Source organism: Catharus ustulatus, chromosome 21 (assembly GCF_009819885.2).
Source record: "Catharus ustulatus isolate bCatUst1 chromosome 21, bCatUst1.pri.v2, whole genome shotgun sequence".
Lineage (NCBI taxonomy): Eukaryota > Metazoa > Chordata > Aves > Passeriformes > Turdidae > Catharus > Catharus ustulatus.
Window position 1 is genome coordinate 5,406,421 of NC_046241.1, and position 16,844 is coordinate 5,423,264.

Consider the following 16,844-nt stretch of genomic DNA (forward strand, 5'->3'; position numbering starts at 1 on the left):
TCTGCAAGGGCAGAAATTAGCTGGGAAGTTCAGCATGGACAAACACAGAGAGAAACAGCAGGAAGAGAAAACAGAGAAGAGGACAGGTGTGGAAGAACCACATGTCCCAGGGTAAACAGGGAGAACTGGGCCAGAACAAATTGGGATGGCAATGCTGAGAACAGAACAAGGAAAAACAGGGTGTGGAGAGTTAGTGAAGGAAACTGGGGAGGGTCTGACCAACTTGTTGTGTTCACATAGTCATTAAACCCAGCAGCAAGGGGCTTGTTCCCCCTGCTGTAAGATGAGCCAAAATGTACACAGGGAGGTGATGCTCTGGAGTTGCAGTTCCCAAACCAGCACCATCACCTTCCCTCACAGAGCAGGACTGTACAAGGAAGAGGTAGGAAACACCAGCATAGGCCCATACTTGTGTTTAATTGTGAGACCAGGACGGACTGGGGCAGGCAGGTACGTTGGTGTGGAAGCACAGCTGGAAGAGCAGACACACCCTGCCCTCACAAAAGACAGATGTTGTTTTAAGGAGTAACCCTGCTAAAAGCATAAAAACAAATTATTAAAAAGAAAAAAACCAAAAAGCAACCCAACCCAGAGTTTTTCTCTGGAGGAGAAATTTCTGCTTGTTTTCTGAGGACTGGAATCGAACATCACAGAGGAGGCTGTTTCATGTCAGATACAACATGGGGAATTCACATAGCACAAGTCAGGTGTTTCACATGGACATTTCAGTTCAGGCCCTGCTCCGGTGCTGGAGACAGGGAGGGCTCTTTTGGGAAGGGATGCAGAGCACATGAAGTCAGGCTCTCACAGAGGCCACCCTCCAGAGGACGTTCTCTCCCCAGGCAAGTTACCTCCTGAGTACATCTAAGCAAAGGCAAACTGGGCCCTTCTTCCTGCTCTCCCACTTGCTTTCTGCAAGGAAGAAGATTCACAAAACAATGCTGCATCCACAAAAGATGGAAGTAAAAGACCCAGAGAAGTGTCCATAAGACGGTGGGATTTGCTCATGTCCTCCACCATGGAGCAAGGCCACAAGGACATTTACAGTTGCACCCATGCTGGAAGTGGAGAATCAGTCTTAGATGAGCATCCCACCTCCCTGTGAGAGAAAAGGATTCTCCAAGAGAGGACAGGTCTGGGCTATCCCTCCACCTACTGCACAAACCCGGGACACATTCAAAAGTACAGACAATAAATTAAGATTGAAAAAAAAAAAGTCAGCGTGTATTACATACATATATATATATATATATATATATACACACACACATATATATATATGTATAATATAATATAACATAATGTGCGTGTGATTGTGAGAAATAGAAATGTCATCCCCAGGAGAGAGAAAGGCATGGTAGAAACACACCCCTGTCCCCCTCCTGAGCCCAACACTACCCTGCTCCCCTGATTCACAGCAGACACACAACACCAGCAAGGCTGAGCAGAGGGAAGGGGTTGTGCCTGGCACCCACCTTCCCTCTGCCAGCTGGGTCCCAGTGCCAAGGAGGGGCTGGTGATAGAGGAGTGGGGAAGAGGCCAGCACTGGTCCCTTCATGGCCTTCACAAGGAAGGATTGCTGCAGGCAGGAAAAGGTAGGGAAAGACAGGAAAAGCAAAGTGGAATGGCAGGGCCCCATTCCTCCTCAACTGGCCAGGGCCCTGCCCCTCCCATGGCATGGGAGCACCACCACTGTACCAAACAGAAAATAAAGCCATAATGAATCAACGCTTTGGTATGTGACCATCCCCCTCCCCTCAATCCCCTCCGTGTTCCCCCAAAACCCTTATCTGTAAAATTTGTCAAATAAAATCTCTAGCATGCCTTTTATATCACTCCTTCCTTCCCCAGTGCCTGCCTTGCCCCCTTTCCCCAGCAGGATTTAGGAGGTGCCTTGTTTGAGCCCCACCAGTTACAGCTTCTGGGCTCCTGACTGGATTCTGCCGAACGCTTCCTGGTCCAGAGGCAGGTAACAGCCTTGCCTGGAGTCCAGAAAATACAACCTGTCCTTCACCAGTGAGGGGTCAAAGCCCTGCTTCCGCAGCTCCATCTTCTGGAACTTGTAAGTGCCTGGAATGGGGAGAGAAGAAGGATTAAGGGCTCACTAGCCACACACACTTCCATCCCCACCACAACCTGTGTTGCCCCAGACCCAGCCTTGTCCCCATGCCTCAAAATAACCTGAGTAATTTGCCATGGGTTCTGTGGGGCAGACAGGCTCCATCCCCACCCTACAGACTGATCTCTGTAACCAGGTTTTCCCCTCCCAGGCTCCCTCAGCTCCATGTCCAGTGTCTCACTTGTCTTGGAGACTTCGTGCAGGAACCGCAGAAAGACAGGACGTGCATACAGTGGCAGGGCCTTTTTCAGCTTGCTGGAAAAGTCTTCCAGGTCACAGGAGTTCTCTGGGTCAGCAATGGCTGCCATTCCTGCCCTCCCTTCAATCCCTAAGAGGCAGAGAACGAAGAGCACTCAGACACACTGTCCCTGTAGCACCATCTCCCCTCTGCCCTGCACCAGCAAGACCCTGCTTTGTACTGAAGCACTGTCACGTCCTGCTGTGTCATCACCCTGTGACCAGGGCTACCAATGACACCCTGCAGTCACAGTCATGGCCAGAGAAGACATAGAATCCTTACAAACCAGCCAGAATCAGATCAAAGCTTGAGAGAATGAGGAAACCCTCTGGTTCCTGCTAGCCACACCCCTTGTGGCCTCTTCCCAGCTCACCCGCAGGGAGCCTCAGTCCACCCTCTTGTCAAAGGACACATCAATCTGGACATGCAGGACATGTTCACACTGAAGTGTTGGAGGACTGCCTGCCTCTCCTGATTGTCCATTTCCCTCTCAGCTACCTGGGACCTCCACACCATAAACCACCACGTCTGTCAGGTTGAGGATGCGGCTCAGGGTTCCCTCCACCTCCGTGGTGGAGACGTTCTCCCCTTTCCACCGGAACGTGTCCCCGGTGCGGTCTCGGAAGTACATGTAGCCATACTTGTCCATCACCAGGACATCCCCTATTGGAAAGCAATGAATAGGCAAAAAAATGAGGAGCAACCCTGGAGCATCTCAGGGCAGTGATGCTACCCTGGAAGAGTCCCCACTCCCACACAGGTGCCTTTCTCCTCCACTCCCAGCAGACAGAGGGGTCCTGCTGGCCTCACCTGTGAGATAGGCAGCGTCCCCTTTTGTAAACACATCCCTGGCAATTTTCTTGTTGGTGGCTGACTGATTCAGGTAGCCATCAAAGTGCTGCAGGGGATTGCTCCTGACAATGCGACCCACCAGCTGCCCTGGCTCACCTGCAGTGAGAAGAGGAGATGAGGAGGGGAAACACCACCCCCTCAAGCAAAAAGGTGTCTAGTGGGGTCAGTGTGGTTTAACTGAGCAGAGATAAATCCAGGGAAATTATCCTGAGGTGTCATGAAGCACTCACACTCACACAGGGCTGAGGAGATTTCATCCCTGCAGCTGTCCTCACCTGGTTTGCAGCTGATACAGACACCATCCGGTCCCCGGATCAGCTCCATAGTGTCTTCATCCACCTTCACCAAACCAATGGGGTACACACCTGGTAGGATCCTGCTGTTGAAGCCACATGAGCCAACCTAGAACAGAAAGACCTCAGAGCTGTGGGTAGCAAGGACATTTGTCCCACCTGAACACACTGCTCACACACTCCCAGGACACCACAGAGGTGCCACCACACAACAGCCAAAACCCCTCTGGATGGATGGCAACCCGTGCCAAGGAGCAAACAGCCCATTTGGGTTTCCAACCCTGCCCAAGGCAGCTGTCACCTTTTAGGACATGAGGGAGGATTGTGGGGCCTTACGTTGCCATCAAAGTTTCCCAGGCTGCAGTTGCACTCGGTGGCCCCGTAGAACTCGGCCACCTGGGCGATGCCAAAGCGGGCCATGAACTCCCTCCAGATGGAGGCGCGCAGCCCATTGCCCAGGGCCATGCGCACCCGGTGCTGCCGCTCCGCGTCCTGGTACGGCTGGTTCAGCAGGTAGCGGCAGATCTCCCCGATGTACTGCACGATCTGGGAGCAACAGAGAGGAAAGACTCACTAGGACCCCTCTGCCAGGCCCTTGGTTTTCTGAGGTTTCTTCAGGACAGGAAGAAATAGCACAAGACACCCAAAAGTTTGCTAAAGAGGCCCCAGTATAAAAGAGAAGTTTTGCTAACTCATCCAGCCTGTCCTTCCCTGGTTAACCCACCTCTCCAGGCTGTGAAACCCATCCACTGTCTCCTGGCTAATGCTGGAACATGAGGGGGACACATGAAGCTACCAGCCCAGGTGGGAAGGACACAGCTCCACCACCCTGAAAGGCAGTTTGGACAGACAGAACCTGTCCAGGCGCACCCCAATTCCAGCAGCTGGGCTGTCCCCAGCATGGCACAGGCCCCAGGTTTCACTGCTCACTCCCCAATGTCCCCTTGCCTCATGGCCTCACCGTGCAGTTGTATTTCACACAGTCCTCCCAGAAGTGTGAGGCCGAGAACTTCTTGCGGATGACAACCGTCATGCCCTGCAGCAGGCACTGCCCAATCCCCACGATGTTCCCTGTAGAGAGGCAGCCAGGAAAGCCCTCAGTCTCCAAACACCTCCAGCCCAGCCCACTTGGGGAAAGAACTGGCAGGGCAAGGCAGAGGCCATGGATGGCTCACAGCAGTGAGGGGTTCACCCAGCCAAAGCCCCCAGGACCATGGGTACAAGGGAGGAGACACAGTGCAGTAAAATGTAGAGCAGCATTTCACACCTAAACATCCCAGCATGTCTCAGCCAGGCAGGCAGGCACTGCTTCCCCTTCCCCTAGACTTTGCCCCCTTACTTTCCACAGGGAGTAGCAATAAAGAACAGGTACTCCAAACCCAGGGTAGGATAACACTCTGCCCACACACTCCCTGCTCCAAAGGTCAACCACATCAATTCCTGGCTTCCAGGGAACAGGCAGAAAGTGCCTCAGTCACACACTGCAAGCAGCAGTCTCATCCTCTGTGACATTGAGATCACAGCCACACCAGCATCCCAAGAGCCCTGGGCTTGGCTGAGGGAAGAGTCAGTCCCAGGATGCCAGGCTCTGCACGGCACACGTTACCTGCAGCATGGTAGAGCGGGAGGCAGTCGTACATCACATCATCAGACCTCATCCGAAAACCGTAAAAAACTAAGCTGGACATGCGGAAGTACCTGAGGGGAGAGTGAAAAGGCATGTCAGGAGCAGGGTCAGGGGTGCTGTGCTAGGACAGGGCAGAGCTCAGCCCCATCCTCTCTGCGCCCCTGCCCACAGCCTTACCGGCAGTTCACCACAATGGCAGCCTTGGGCAGCCCTGTCGTGCCAGAGGTGTAGATGTAGAAGAGTTTATCTGGGGAACAATGAGGAGACAGGGTCACATTCCCAATCTAGGAGCTGTCCGAACCAGGAGAGGGAGACAAGCAAAATTTAAACACTCTACTCGTGCCAGCTGAGCCAAAACTCTCACGTAACACCTCCAAAAACATGCTGGGATCATCCTGGACAGATCAGATTTGTTGGACACATGGAGGGTATGACAGGATACTGCTCCACACAAGGCTGGCTTACAAAACTGGAGTAAGACCCATCCCAAACACCCCTTGCCATTGGCATCCCCAGCAGTCTTGCCAGAGTTGTAACCAGCTGACCAAAATCACCACATCTGGCCCCAAGAACTGACCACATACCAAGAAAGCCCTTATTAGGGGGAGCTGGCTGGTGTCGCTGGGCCATCTGCAGGAGAGGGTCCAGGTGTTTTGCACCAGGAAGCACGGATTTAGGATTTTCTTCCCCGGACCAGAAGAGATGGATGGATTTATCCAGGGAAGGCTGCACATCCTTCATTGCTGAGAAAGTAAAGAGGAGAGCTGGAGAAAAGTGGCAGGGTGGCTACAGCACAGAGACTTCCTGTCCTCCCAGTCTGAGGGACACCCTGCCCCAGGTAGCAGTACCACCACTGCGCTTGGCAGAGTCCCCAGCCAGATGTCGTTCCCATGATTAACAAATGCTGGGGCCACAGCCCAGACCTCTTCAGGGACCAGAAGATCCTGTTTTCCACCTTTCCCCATCCAAAGCCTCTTTGGTGCCAAGAGGTCTGTTGACACCATCAGCCTCAGAGGTGTGGGCTGAAACACACAAGGAACTGGAGCCAAGGTGCTGCAGGGATGTAGCAATAGCCATGGAGAGCAATGGGAGGCTCCTCCTGTGCAGTGGGGCAGGCATAGCCCAGCCCAGGTCTCCATGCTGGGAATGGACTTGAGAGACACAAGGAAGGATCCTCATTCCCAGGCTGACCTGCTTGAGAGGCAGACAGCACTGCACTCCAGATCGTGCCCAGTGTTCAAAGGAATCAACAAAAAAAACCCCCAAACAAAACAAAACCAAAACAAAACAAACAAACCCAAATCCAATTCCTGCATGATTCAACTGTCCACTCTCTTCCAGATCTCTGTTCTGTGTGGGCAGGAAAGGAACACTGAACCCACTGACTAGCCACACCTCCCTCCAGTCCAAAGCACTCCCAAAACATGCCAGCCCCTCACCTTCCATCATTTCCACCCCAAAAATCACAGCTTTGGAGTTGGAGATGGTGATGCAGTGCAGCAAGGCCTCCATGCGCAGGTGGGAATTCACGAGGGCCGTCTCCACGCCGATCTTGGCCAGGCCCAGCCACAGCCCCACGTACTGATTGCGGGACTCCATGAAAAGCGCCACCACGTCACCCGAGCGGAAGCCTTGGCCGTAGAAGAAATTGGCCACCTGGTTGGAGTACTCGTCCAGCTGACGGAAGGTCCAGCTCTCGCCTGTGCCTTGGAAGATCAGTGCTGTCTTCTCTGGGTACTTCCTCGCTGTCTTCTGGAAGATCTTGGCGATTGTGTTCTTCTCCTTCACGTGCCTCCATACCTGCCACTTCACCCGCAACAGGACCAGCCCCGTGCTGCCAAAGGAAAGGAGCAAGAGGGCAGCTGCTCATGACCCCTGCAAAACCACTTCCTGAAAAGCCAGCACAGCACAAGGACCTTCCGAGGAGCTGCAACAGCCCAGCACCTACACCAGACCCCACTCTAGGTCAGCAGCAGCTCTGCATGCTCCCCTGAGCAGTGTGCACATAGGCAGAACACATCTGCAAAGATGCTCACAGCCAGGGACTTATGGAGACCATGGAGAGATGTGTTTTGGAAGTCTGGAGACAGGGATGTATCCGATCAAAAGGGCATTTTTGAGCTTTGGTTGCTCTCCAAGGGGTACCATCACTCCCTCCACCACAAATCCTTGCCAGGAGCTGGCACAGCCTGATACCAATTCAGAATGGACCTTGCACAGGGGACTGGTGATAACACCAGAAGCTTCAGGGACAGGATGAAATACAAGGACAGTCAATAGACTTTGAGCTCAGCTGAAATCTATCCTTCTTGGGAAAAGTTTGCCCGAGACTTTGGAGTCACCCAGACATGGCAGAGGGAGATCTCCTTCCAGCCAGGCCAGGTGCCAGCAGAAACCCAGGCTGTGCAAGGAGTCAGGGCTGTGCTCACACATACACATACACCAAGGCAGAGGAGAGGGCCAGGGGTGGATGGCTGGGCCATCCCAGCCAGGACACTTACCTGACATCCCTTGGTACTGTCTTGAGGAATACGAGGAAGAAGTCCCATCCACCAGATGCCAGGTAGAAGATGAAGAGAGCAGGGATGGCCTGGACCCAGGACAGTCCCAGAGTGACCCTGAAGAACAGCAGCACAGCTGCAAAAGCAGCCAAACGCAGCATCGTGGCCTGCAGGGAGAGAGAAACCACGGCCATCAACCCACACACACTGGACCTGATGATAACAATCCCATGGGTGTGGGATACTTGAGCAGCCCCCAGTTTCCTGGATGAGGTCCCTGACTCATCAGTCCTCCTGGCAGTGAGGATGTAACCCAGCAGCCCAGAGCTCCCAGAGATGTAACTTTATCTGACCTTGGAGATGGCCTCCAATTGAGCCATCAGCACAGCATTGCTTGGTGCAAGCCCAGAGCCTGGTCATTCCCACCTGGGGAGCCACATCCTGTACACCAAACATGGCTCTGGCCACGCCCCAGCAACATGAGATGCAGGATAAAGTCACTTCCATGGATGTGTGAGTGAAGTCATGACAGGAGATTTTGTACAGATGATTGGAAGCGTCCACTCCACCTCAGAATCTCTGTCCTCAAAATCCAGAGTCTCCCAGGCCCCGAGCACGAGCCCTCCTGCATGCCTGGCTCCAGGACAGCCATCATAGCTGTTGGAAGAGCACAGCTTCATGTGCTCTGTGACATAGCTCAGACAGGATCAGGGACAGGAAACTCAGTTCTCTGAGCTCTGCTTGTGTTTGCAAACCCTCATGTTGGCAGGCAGTTTCCTTGCCTGGCTGGGCTGGAGACACTGCCAGAGCAGGTCAGGGATGAGGCCACTCTGGAGTGGGCACTGCTGCCAGGAGTGCCCAGGTCCCTGCCCCATTCCCTGGGGCCAGTGATTCTATCTCTGGTTCTTGTCCCTCCAAAACAACATCTCTGTCCCCATCCTAGACACATCCCAGAAGTGGCTCTGAGACTCAGAGACAGTGATCTAGCAATGGCTCTTTTCAGGCAACAGCACTGTAAGGAGGAAAACGACAGAGATGTGACCCTCACAGTTCCTAGATAAAACTGGTGCTTCCTGGCATGGACACAGGCCAAAGAGGAAGGAAACACTTGCATCATTTCCCTCCTGAAGATTGATTCATTGCTCTGAAGCTGGAATCCCTGCATGGGCTCTTCTACAATTGGTGGAGCTGGGAGCCACTTGTGGCTTTCTCCCTGCTCTGTGCAGTCCTCACAGATCCAAGGAGGTTCTGTGGATGTGATATCAGATGCTGGCAGGGTGGGAGCCAAGGCAGTGCCACATGGTCACTGTGCCCTGACATCTCATTCTTTGGCTGTCCCACCTCTGAGTCGTGCCACCAGCAGCAGGCTGGGATGCATCAGGGCACAAGATGCCACTGCCAGGTGGACACCTGGAGACATTTTCCCACCCATAGCCCTTACACTGAGATTCCCCCTGGTGCCAGTGACCTCTGAACACTCTCCACCAAACACCTGCCTCCCAGACGTGATTCCTCTGCCTTTTGGCAGGGCAGGACTCACCGTGTTTTTACCTGGGAACCTCTGTCTGCACTTAAACAGGGCAACTTTTAGATCACCATCAAAGTACCGTGCCTCAGCCGGGACCTGGGCCCTCCGTTCCAGCCTCACACCAGCCAGATGTGGAGAGGCAGCAGCGGGGGAGCCCCACTCTGTGTGGGCAGCAAAGTGCTTAATCTCCCGCTTGAAGGCAAGGCAGGCTCAGGCAAGCCCCTGTCATCCCCTGCTCATATCTCCACCTCACTCCGGCATCCCGGTGCCTCCTGCGGAGATAACCGGGGAGAGATTCCCGAGATACCCGGAGATACCCGGTGTGTCGCTGCCACAGACCTGCAGCTCTGCGTTACAGATTCAGGTCTTGTCCAGCTGCATCAGCACAGAGAAAACGAAGCCCTGCCTGTAGCTCACAGCCAGCAGGCACCGAGGCAAAGCGCGGGGATCCACCCGGGGAGCACCGAGCCCGAGGAGGGCCCGGGGAGCGGCTCACAGGGGGACAAGGGGCAGGTGGCCGGGCTGTGAGAAGCCCCAGCGCCAATGGCACAAGGGTGGCACCTGTCCCCCACCTGCCCTGGGCAGGGACCCCCGTGTCACCCTGCTGAGGACCCCAGCAGAGAGGTGGAGCAGCGCTGCCCCAGCCCCTCTACACGAGGCGGAAAGGCGGGAGGGCCCCGCGCCGGGATGCAGCCGGGCCCCGCCACCCAACCCCGGCCAGGCCCCGGAACCGCCCGGGCACAGCCGCTCCCGGCCCGCGCCGCGCTCCTGGGGACACCGGGCCACTCGGGGACCTCGGCGCTTGCCAGGGTGCCCCAGACGAGCCCCGGTACCTCATGCGGCGGAACGGAGGGACCCCGGTGCCGCCCGCAAGGCCGCGGCGCCTGATGGGGAGCCCGCGGGGCCGCCGGCGGGAAGGGAGCGCGGCCGCCGCGGCGGCGCCGGGAGCTGACGGAAGCGATGGGGACGATGGTGCCACGCTCTTACCGGACTCCGGGGCGTCCGCTGCGGCCCGGCCACCTGCACCGGCAGCGGGGCCCGCCCGACTCTGCGGCAGGGGCGGGGAGGGGCGGGCAGCGCGGGCCGCCGGGAGCTGTAGTCCCGCCCGGTGCACCGGCCCGGCCCCGCGGTGACGGACGCGGTGCCGGGGAACGGTGGCGCGGGCGGGGCGGGCGGGGCGCGGGGAAGAGGCGGTGAGGGCGGCGCGGCAGAGCGAGGGCTCTGTGGCGCAATGGATAGCGCATTGGACTTCTAGCGTGTGACGGGGAGTCATTCAAAGGTTGTGGGTTCGAGTCCCACCAGAGTCGCATTTTGCCGCCGGGCCGCGCCGATCGCTCCCGGGGCTCCGCGGCCGCATCGGACCGGGGGTCCCGCGGCCGCCCCCGGGCGCTGCCGCCGCGCAGGGTCCGCCCGGCTCCGGGAGAGCTCAGAGGGGGTGGGAGACCCGTTTTGGGAGCGGCCCGGGCACCGGGGAAAAACCCGGCCCTACCGGGGAGCGTATTCGGGCATCCGTCCCAGCATTTCAAGGGTTGCTGCTACCGCATCGCAGCACGGGCATGGTGGAGCTGCCACTTGCCCACAGCAGATATATCCTCTCCAAAAAAAGCATTTTCACATGGCTGGTGTCTGCCCTCCCCGAATCACCCTCCGCTCCCTCTGCCGCCTTCTTTCCGCAGGCTCCCCAAGCGATGGCTGCAGGAACAGGAGCCACAGAGACTGTTACTTGATCCGGCTGAGCAGATGCCGTTTAAAATTACATGATGTGCCATTTCTGTAGCGCTGGCACCAGCCCACTGAGTCATAGGTGGCTGCACGAAGGCGGCTCCACGAACACTGACAGCCCAGACACTTCACGGCCTCATTAAATAACCCAAAATGCAGCAAAACCCTCTCTCAAGGCCATCATTTCCCACGATTTCCTTGACTGCCGCTCACAGTTCCTGGAAGCAAATCTTTGCTGCCCTTTGGTTTATCCACCCCAAGGCTCTGACATTTCTGGGTCATTTTAGAGGCAAATGTTTCTTTAATCTCGACCACTGCACTAGGACAACCCCCACACTGTGTGTTTTACTGGCAGCTAAAGGATGTATTTATATGCTGTCTTTTAATATCTGTTTGAGATAATTCTGGGGGCCAAGGGAGGATTTGGAGAAAAACCCAAAGTCTGGCTCGTGGGGTGGCTGATGCAGGGAGAAGTTAGAAACAGGGAGTCTGGGGGGCAGGAAGAAAAGCTGCTGGAGCCAAAAAGGGTTTCACATCGATCTCCACCTCTGGAGGGGAGGTGGGGTTAAAGGACAGGGGTAATGAACTACAAGCCCCAATGTGGATTTTATTAAACAAGGAGGAATTCCAACAGCAAACACACATGAACAAAGAGGCCCTGGCCTCGTGGCTCTTTGCCATCACATCCAGCAACTCTGCTCCCTGGCTGCTGGTAGTCTGGAGCGCAGTTTAATTAACCCAGACAGCAATCAGCTCCCAGACACAGCACCAGCACCCGCTGTTTCTGCACTCACTGGATTCAATCCCATAATCCCAGCTGTGCCATTTTGTTGACCAAGGAAGGGATGATTCCTATGGAACAGCCGGCACAATCATTTTTGATGGGGACAAACTACAGGGAGACACAGCAGACTGGGATCAGCTCTCAAAACAGCCAATCCAGGAGGGAAAATACCCAAAGGTATTTCCCTGCCTGCCCCGTGGGCACACAGTCACACACTGTCTGGTCTCTGAGGCAGGAATGAGGCACATCCAATAGGACCCTACAGGAAACCAGTTAGGCACCAATACAAAATGGGATTTCACCACTGCCACACCAAACCTGCCCCTGCGCTCCTCTGGAAATTATGGGTTTAGTTCCAGTCCAGGGCAGCCCCAAGACTTGAAGCCTTGATCTTCCCAGGATGGGAAGGGTGGGATGAAGGATTTACCTGCACAGCCCCGGAGCTGCAGAGGGCCAAGGCATCAGTTTGCTGCAGTGTGCTCCCTCACCACCGCAGCATTTGGGAGCATCAGTACTGGAATCTGCTGCTGGGACACCTGAGCAGCCAGACCAGCTGGCAAAGGCACATCTGACCTTGACATCCCACAGCTAAGATCACAGACAGCAAAAAAAGGTCGAGTTTTTGTCACAGCACAGGGAGGTGCCAGTTGGCCCCTACCAACAGGCTGGTGCCAGCTTTTGGCAGGAGAAAACAGAGCCCTCAAGTCTGTGGTGGAGAGCACAGCCACGCTGTGGTCCTGGGCAGGGCAGGAGGATGTGCAGTGCGGCTGGGGCCAGCTGCTGGCTGCCAAGGGATGCCCTGGGCCCTTCCCGACACAGCTCTCACACTCGGACGGCCGGGGGAGGGAAGATGCCGAGCTCCTCCCGCAGGGACTCCACCGGCTGCTCCCAGCGCTGCTCGTAGTAGACGTTCAGGACACAGCTGGCGTTGAGCCCGCTCCGGATGGCCCAGGGAACCAGCTCGGTGGCCAGGACCTGCAGCTTTCTGGAACAAACCAAACAGGTGGTGGTAGTTTTGATATCCACATTTTGTTATTTTCCTTCCCTAAGTCACCACTGTAGGCTGATGCCAAGCCCATGTGTTCCATGTATCCCTCTGACTTTGTGGCATCCCCTCTGCTTAACTCACAGGGAAAACTGAGGCACAGAAGAGGATGGTGTGCCAGGAAGGTTACCTGCACCAAGCCAAGGCCAGAACTCAGGTTCTGCAACTGCTGGGCCATCAAAACAGATGTGCTGGGGCAGGGAACAGCTGTCAGTGTGATGAGGGTCCTGCTGGCCCTCAACACATGCCCATCCAATGCCTGGAAATTGCTCCTGCCTGGCACAGGGGAGCTGGCGTTGAATGCAGATTAAGCATCAGGTTCTGCTTCAGTGACAAGGCAAAGCTGTCACTGCTTCCTTAGTGTGGGGACAGCAGTAGGCTCAATGAGGAATCCACGACTGACTCCCCCTGCAAACCAGCAGTGTCCCCTTTGTCCCCAGGGAAAGGGCACAGGGCACAGACTGGGACCTACCGTGTACTGAGCCGGACAGGCCCAAACGCTGCTCCCAGGACACACATGGGCAGCCCCGTCTGGATGGCTTCAAACCACTTCACCACCACCTCACCTGGGAGGGAGCAGGGAGGCTGTGAGCACACAGAGCCAGCGTGGGTCCCCAGCACAGGCTGCACATCTGCCCTTCCCAAGGATGGCTACTTGGGAATCCTTCCTAAGCCTGGCCATGGCCCCATCCTGTGCCAGGATGGGCCTTGTCACACCAGTCACCCTCCCCAGAGGGATGGCATCCCACAAGCCCAGGGAGCTTGGGGATCACGTCCCAGGCAGACCAACTCCCTGCAGACCCTGGCAACGCGGTGCCAAGGCCGGATGCTCCATGTGGCTCTCCTGGCCTTTTAGCAGAGGCCCTTTACAAAACTGCCTGGCCTCAGGCACAGCCTGCATAGGAGACCAGTCATGCTGGTTCCATTGCACAAGTGCAAGGCTGCACTTGCTATTGAGTCAGACAAAAATGAGGGCAAAGGGCACAGAGACGTGCAGATAAGGTGCAACGAGAATTCCCTTCTGCTTTCACACAGAGCTTGCCAAACATCCCTCCCTCCATGCCACCCTCCCTGCCAGGCAGAAACCACCCATCCAGTGGTTGTGTGTGCCCAGGGCTTGGGCAGAGCATCTCCCAGCAGGGAAAAGGTGACATCTCATGGCCTCTCAGTCACCACAGAGCCAGTGATGTACGACAGTGATGATGCAAAATCCCCACACGCTGCCTTGGGCTGAGGATCAGAGAGTCCAGCCAGCCCAGCCTGCTCCATTTCTGGGAGGCAGCTGAGCACAGTCGGTGGGTTTGACAGTGCAGCCCCCTGAGCCCACTGCTGCTCACCCAGCATGTTGGTTGGCATGCCCAGGAGGGTGTGCATCAGGTCATGGACTTCCCGGTACCGCTGGATCACGTATGCCAGCTCTTCATCATCAACAAACTTGGGCGGCATCCGGGTGTCCGGAGAAACCTTCTGCAAGTCCAAAGAGGTCCAACTCAACTCTGTGGCTCCAATCTCACCTGTGCTCCGAGCACAGGGATCAGCCACAGAAATGTGCACCCCATGAAACCCCCCACTCACATTGTCCTCCAGGAACCGGACGTACTCCCTGCCCAGCGAGCCGTCCGGCAGCCCCTGCAGCCTGGCCATGTCCAGGGTGGAGAGACGGATGCGAGGCCGCTCCCTGGAAGTAAAACACAGGTCAGTGAGACTCCCAGTGAAATCCACAGCAGCAGAAAAAGGAGCCCTTGGAAACCCTCACCCCTGCCTCTGCCCATCCTTGCTATTTTCCCCATGTAGATCTTAACTGCTCACTGCAGAGACAGCACTGTCTGCACTTCTGCTGTGGAGGCTGGGACACAAATTGCTTAAAGGATCCACCTGAAGCCTCGGCAATTAAAGGGCCATTATCTTGTGCACTTTTAACAGCTCTGGTGGGAAAAACACTGGTGTCCTCTCCACTGAAACACTGCTGCTGTGTGGGCTGCCAGCCAGGCACAGCCCCCAGCAACAGCCAGCCCTGCAGAGCAGAGAAATTTAGTGCCCCAGTAAAGCAGCCAGAGCTTCAAAGGAGCAACCCCAAAGAGGAGGACTTTGTTCTAAACACAGGTTTAATTTTAATCCTGCTCAGGCTTTCACCACCAGCCACATGGCAGCCACACAGAGAAAGGTCTCCTCTACAGGTTGTTGGCAAACAGGTGCCTCATAGCCTTGAAAGTAAACAAAAGCTCTTTTATTTCCATTCACTGCATAAATTCTTCTTATGACAAAAGCCCTGCAGTGGATCCAGGAGCTGCTCAGCTCCTAGAGTGGAGGTGCCAGGAAGATAAGCAGCACTGGCATCAGTTTTACACTGGCTGCAGTTATTTCCTTTTGTATTTGCTATCAAAAGGACCTCAGCAGCTTGGGGGATAAAAACAAAAATACCTGTGTGCCCAATTCAGACCTCTGCAAATCCCTGCAATACCATAGGGCAAGGAGCAGGTGGGTATGTCCCTTCCCAGCCCTCTCGTGGGCAGTTCTGCTGGGATTCAGCCCCATTCCAGTACTCTGCATGTTTTACCAGGATGAGGCTGGCTCCACAAACACATGGCAAAAGGCAACTTTTCCAAAGCTCCTACGTGACACAAGCAGCAAATGTGACACATGACAGGGAACAGGGAGAAGGGAAGCAGATACACAGTGAGAGCTTGGTTAATAAGAGAAATCCCTCCTGGTCCTCAGCCTTGCTGCACTCAACAGACATAGAAGCAGAAGTGATGAAGTCTTAAAAAAGAAAACAAGAGTAGTGGCCTCATTTCAACTAGAGCCAGGAAAATAAATATGGAAGTGTCTAAGGAGGAGGCAGACCAGCAGAGACAAAGTCTCCAATGCACGAAAATGCCACAGCAGGCACAGGGAAGAAATCCATGGATGTAGCTCTCATCACTGCTCAGCATCCACATCCCTGCATTTCTCTCCTGTTGCTGCTGTATCTCGTGGTGTTGGCAGCTGCCAGTTCCAGCAGCGAAGCAGAACAGACAGACAAGTAGTGCCTGCCCTTAGATATGTCACAGGGCTCCTGTGAACATTAAAAATAAAGTTAGCCTGGAGGGTTAGGGCTAACAAAACACTTGTGCTGGTTCCAAGCTCTCCCTTCCCAGGGCCAAGGAACCTGCTTCGCCTCGTGTGTGCCTCCCCCACCACAAACCGTGGCGAGGTGGGAGGGACGGGGAGGGACGCACCGGAGGATGCGGTAACCTTCAGGGTGGTTTCTCATCTTGTCTCGCAGGTTTGGCAGGGCCAGGCAGCCTGTGGTCTCCCCAAGGACTGCCACCATGTCTGAAAAAGAGACCAGAGCGTGACCCAACAGCTGCTTTTGCAACACCCAGCTATCCTTGGTTGGCAGGTGAGGAAATAGGGCAATGAACCCATTAATCAGGAGCAGGCAGGAAGCCTGTGGCAAAGTGAAGATCCCATAAACCACAGATTTTCAGCTTCAGGGCTACTCTGCCCTCATGTCACCCACAAACCTTCCTGGGAATGGGAGGGAGGAGCAGGCATGAAGCCTGGGGAACTCTGGAGAAACAGAGCGGTCCGGGTGGCATCACAAGGGCTCACACTGGGCTGTGTCGGGTTTCCTCACTCCCTCTCTTTCACAGCCTCCTGTGCCAGGCTAGCTCTCAGCCCTGCGCTAGCCCCAAACTCTCCCGTGGAGCTTCCAGAGGCAGGGAGCGGCATTTTCTGGAGGCGGGTGGCAGGCGCTCCGCTCGCCGGCCTTACCGTGTCTGTAGGGGTCATAGAGGGCCATGACCGCGGAGCCGGCGGCCAGCAGCGCCTTCTGCAGCGGGCTGGTGGGGATGTGCCCGGGGTACAGCGGGTGCCACCCTTCCATCTCCTCCTCCTCCTCCTCCCCGCCGCGTCCATCCCGGCCCCGCGGCTCGCTGTGGCTCGGCCGGGCTGTGCCTGCGGGGAGCAGCGGGTAAGGGACCGGCCCGGCTGGCGGGGCTGGCCCGGACGCTCCAGGGGCTGCGGCGGGAGGCACTTGCCTGGGGAAGCGGGAGCGCCCCGCAGCAGCGGGACCCCCGCCCGCGCCGCCCGCAGCAGCAGCGGCCGCATCCCCGGCCCGGCCCCGGCGCTGCCCCGGAAGAGCCCGGCACGG

General features: G+C 56.0%; 2 protein-coding genes and 1 non-coding gene across 6 annotated transcripts; 1 reads left to right on the forward strand and 2 right to left on the reverse strand.

Moving 5' to 3' along the window:
- Nucleotides 1-398: 398 nt before the first annotated feature.
- Nucleotides 399-10,224, reverse strand: SLC27A4 (solute carrier family 27 member 4). Of its 3 annotated transcripts, XR_004419841.2 has the most exons (14): nucleotides 10,146-10,224; nucleotides 7,631-7,797; nucleotides 6,569-6,963; nucleotides 5,714-5,872; nucleotides 5,307-5,376; nucleotides 5,109-5,200; nucleotides 4,464-4,573; nucleotides 3,839-4,048; nucleotides 3,485-3,611; nucleotides 3,168-3,305; nucleotides 2,856-3,020; nucleotides 2,301-2,447; nucleotides 1,476-2,070; nucleotides 399-912 (listed from the first exon to the last, which is right to left on the reverse strand). XR_004419841.2 is itself a non-coding variant. In XM_033077134.2 (13 exons), the coding sequence occupies exons 2-13, from the start codon at nucleotides 7,789-7,791 to the stop codon at nucleotides 1,913-1,915; spliced, it is 1,932 nt and encodes a 643-aa protein (XP_032933025.1). In that variant the 5' UTR covers nucleotides 7,792-7,797; nucleotides 10,146-10,224; the 3' UTR covers nucleotides 399-1,912. The 3 variants fall into 3 exon arrangements, 2 of the variants coding, with proteins under 2 accessions (XP_032933025.1, XP_032933026.1); XM_033077134.2 differs by having other exon boundaries at nucleotides 399-2,070; XM_033077135.2 differs by lacking the exon at nucleotides 10,146-10,224 and adding an exon at nucleotides 9,992-10,014 and having other exon boundaries at nucleotides 399-2,070.
- A 151-nt stretch (nucleotides 10,225-10,375) lies between these two features.
- TRNAR-UCU lies at nucleotides 10,376-10,465 on the forward strand. Its single transcript is given in 2 exon segments — nucleotides 10,376-10,412; nucleotides 10,430-10,465. It is a non-coding gene; the product is annotated as a tRNA-Arg (tRNA).
- A 1,002-nt stretch (nucleotides 10,466-11,467) lies between these two features.
- On the reverse strand, nucleotides 11,468-16,801 carry COQ4 (coenzyme Q4). 2 transcript variants are annotated; one of them, XM_033077865.2, is made up of 7 exons: nucleotides 16,732-16,801; nucleotides 16,466-16,648; nucleotides 15,928-16,024; nucleotides 14,285-14,387; nucleotides 14,047-14,176; nucleotides 13,182-13,275; nucleotides 11,468-12,649 (listed from the first exon to the last, which is right to left on the reverse strand). In XM_033077865.2, the coding sequence occupies exons 1-7, from the start codon at nucleotides 16,799-16,801 to the stop codon at nucleotides 12,487-12,489; spliced, it is 840 nt and encodes a 279-aa protein (XP_032933756.1). In that variant the 3' UTR covers nucleotides 11,468-12,486. The 2 variants fall into 2 exon arrangements, with proteins under 2 accessions (XP_032933756.1, XP_032933757.1); XM_033077866.2 differs by having other exon boundaries at nucleotides 16,466-16,684; nucleotides 16,729-16,773.
- Nucleotides 16,802-16,844: the final 43 nt, after the last annotated feature.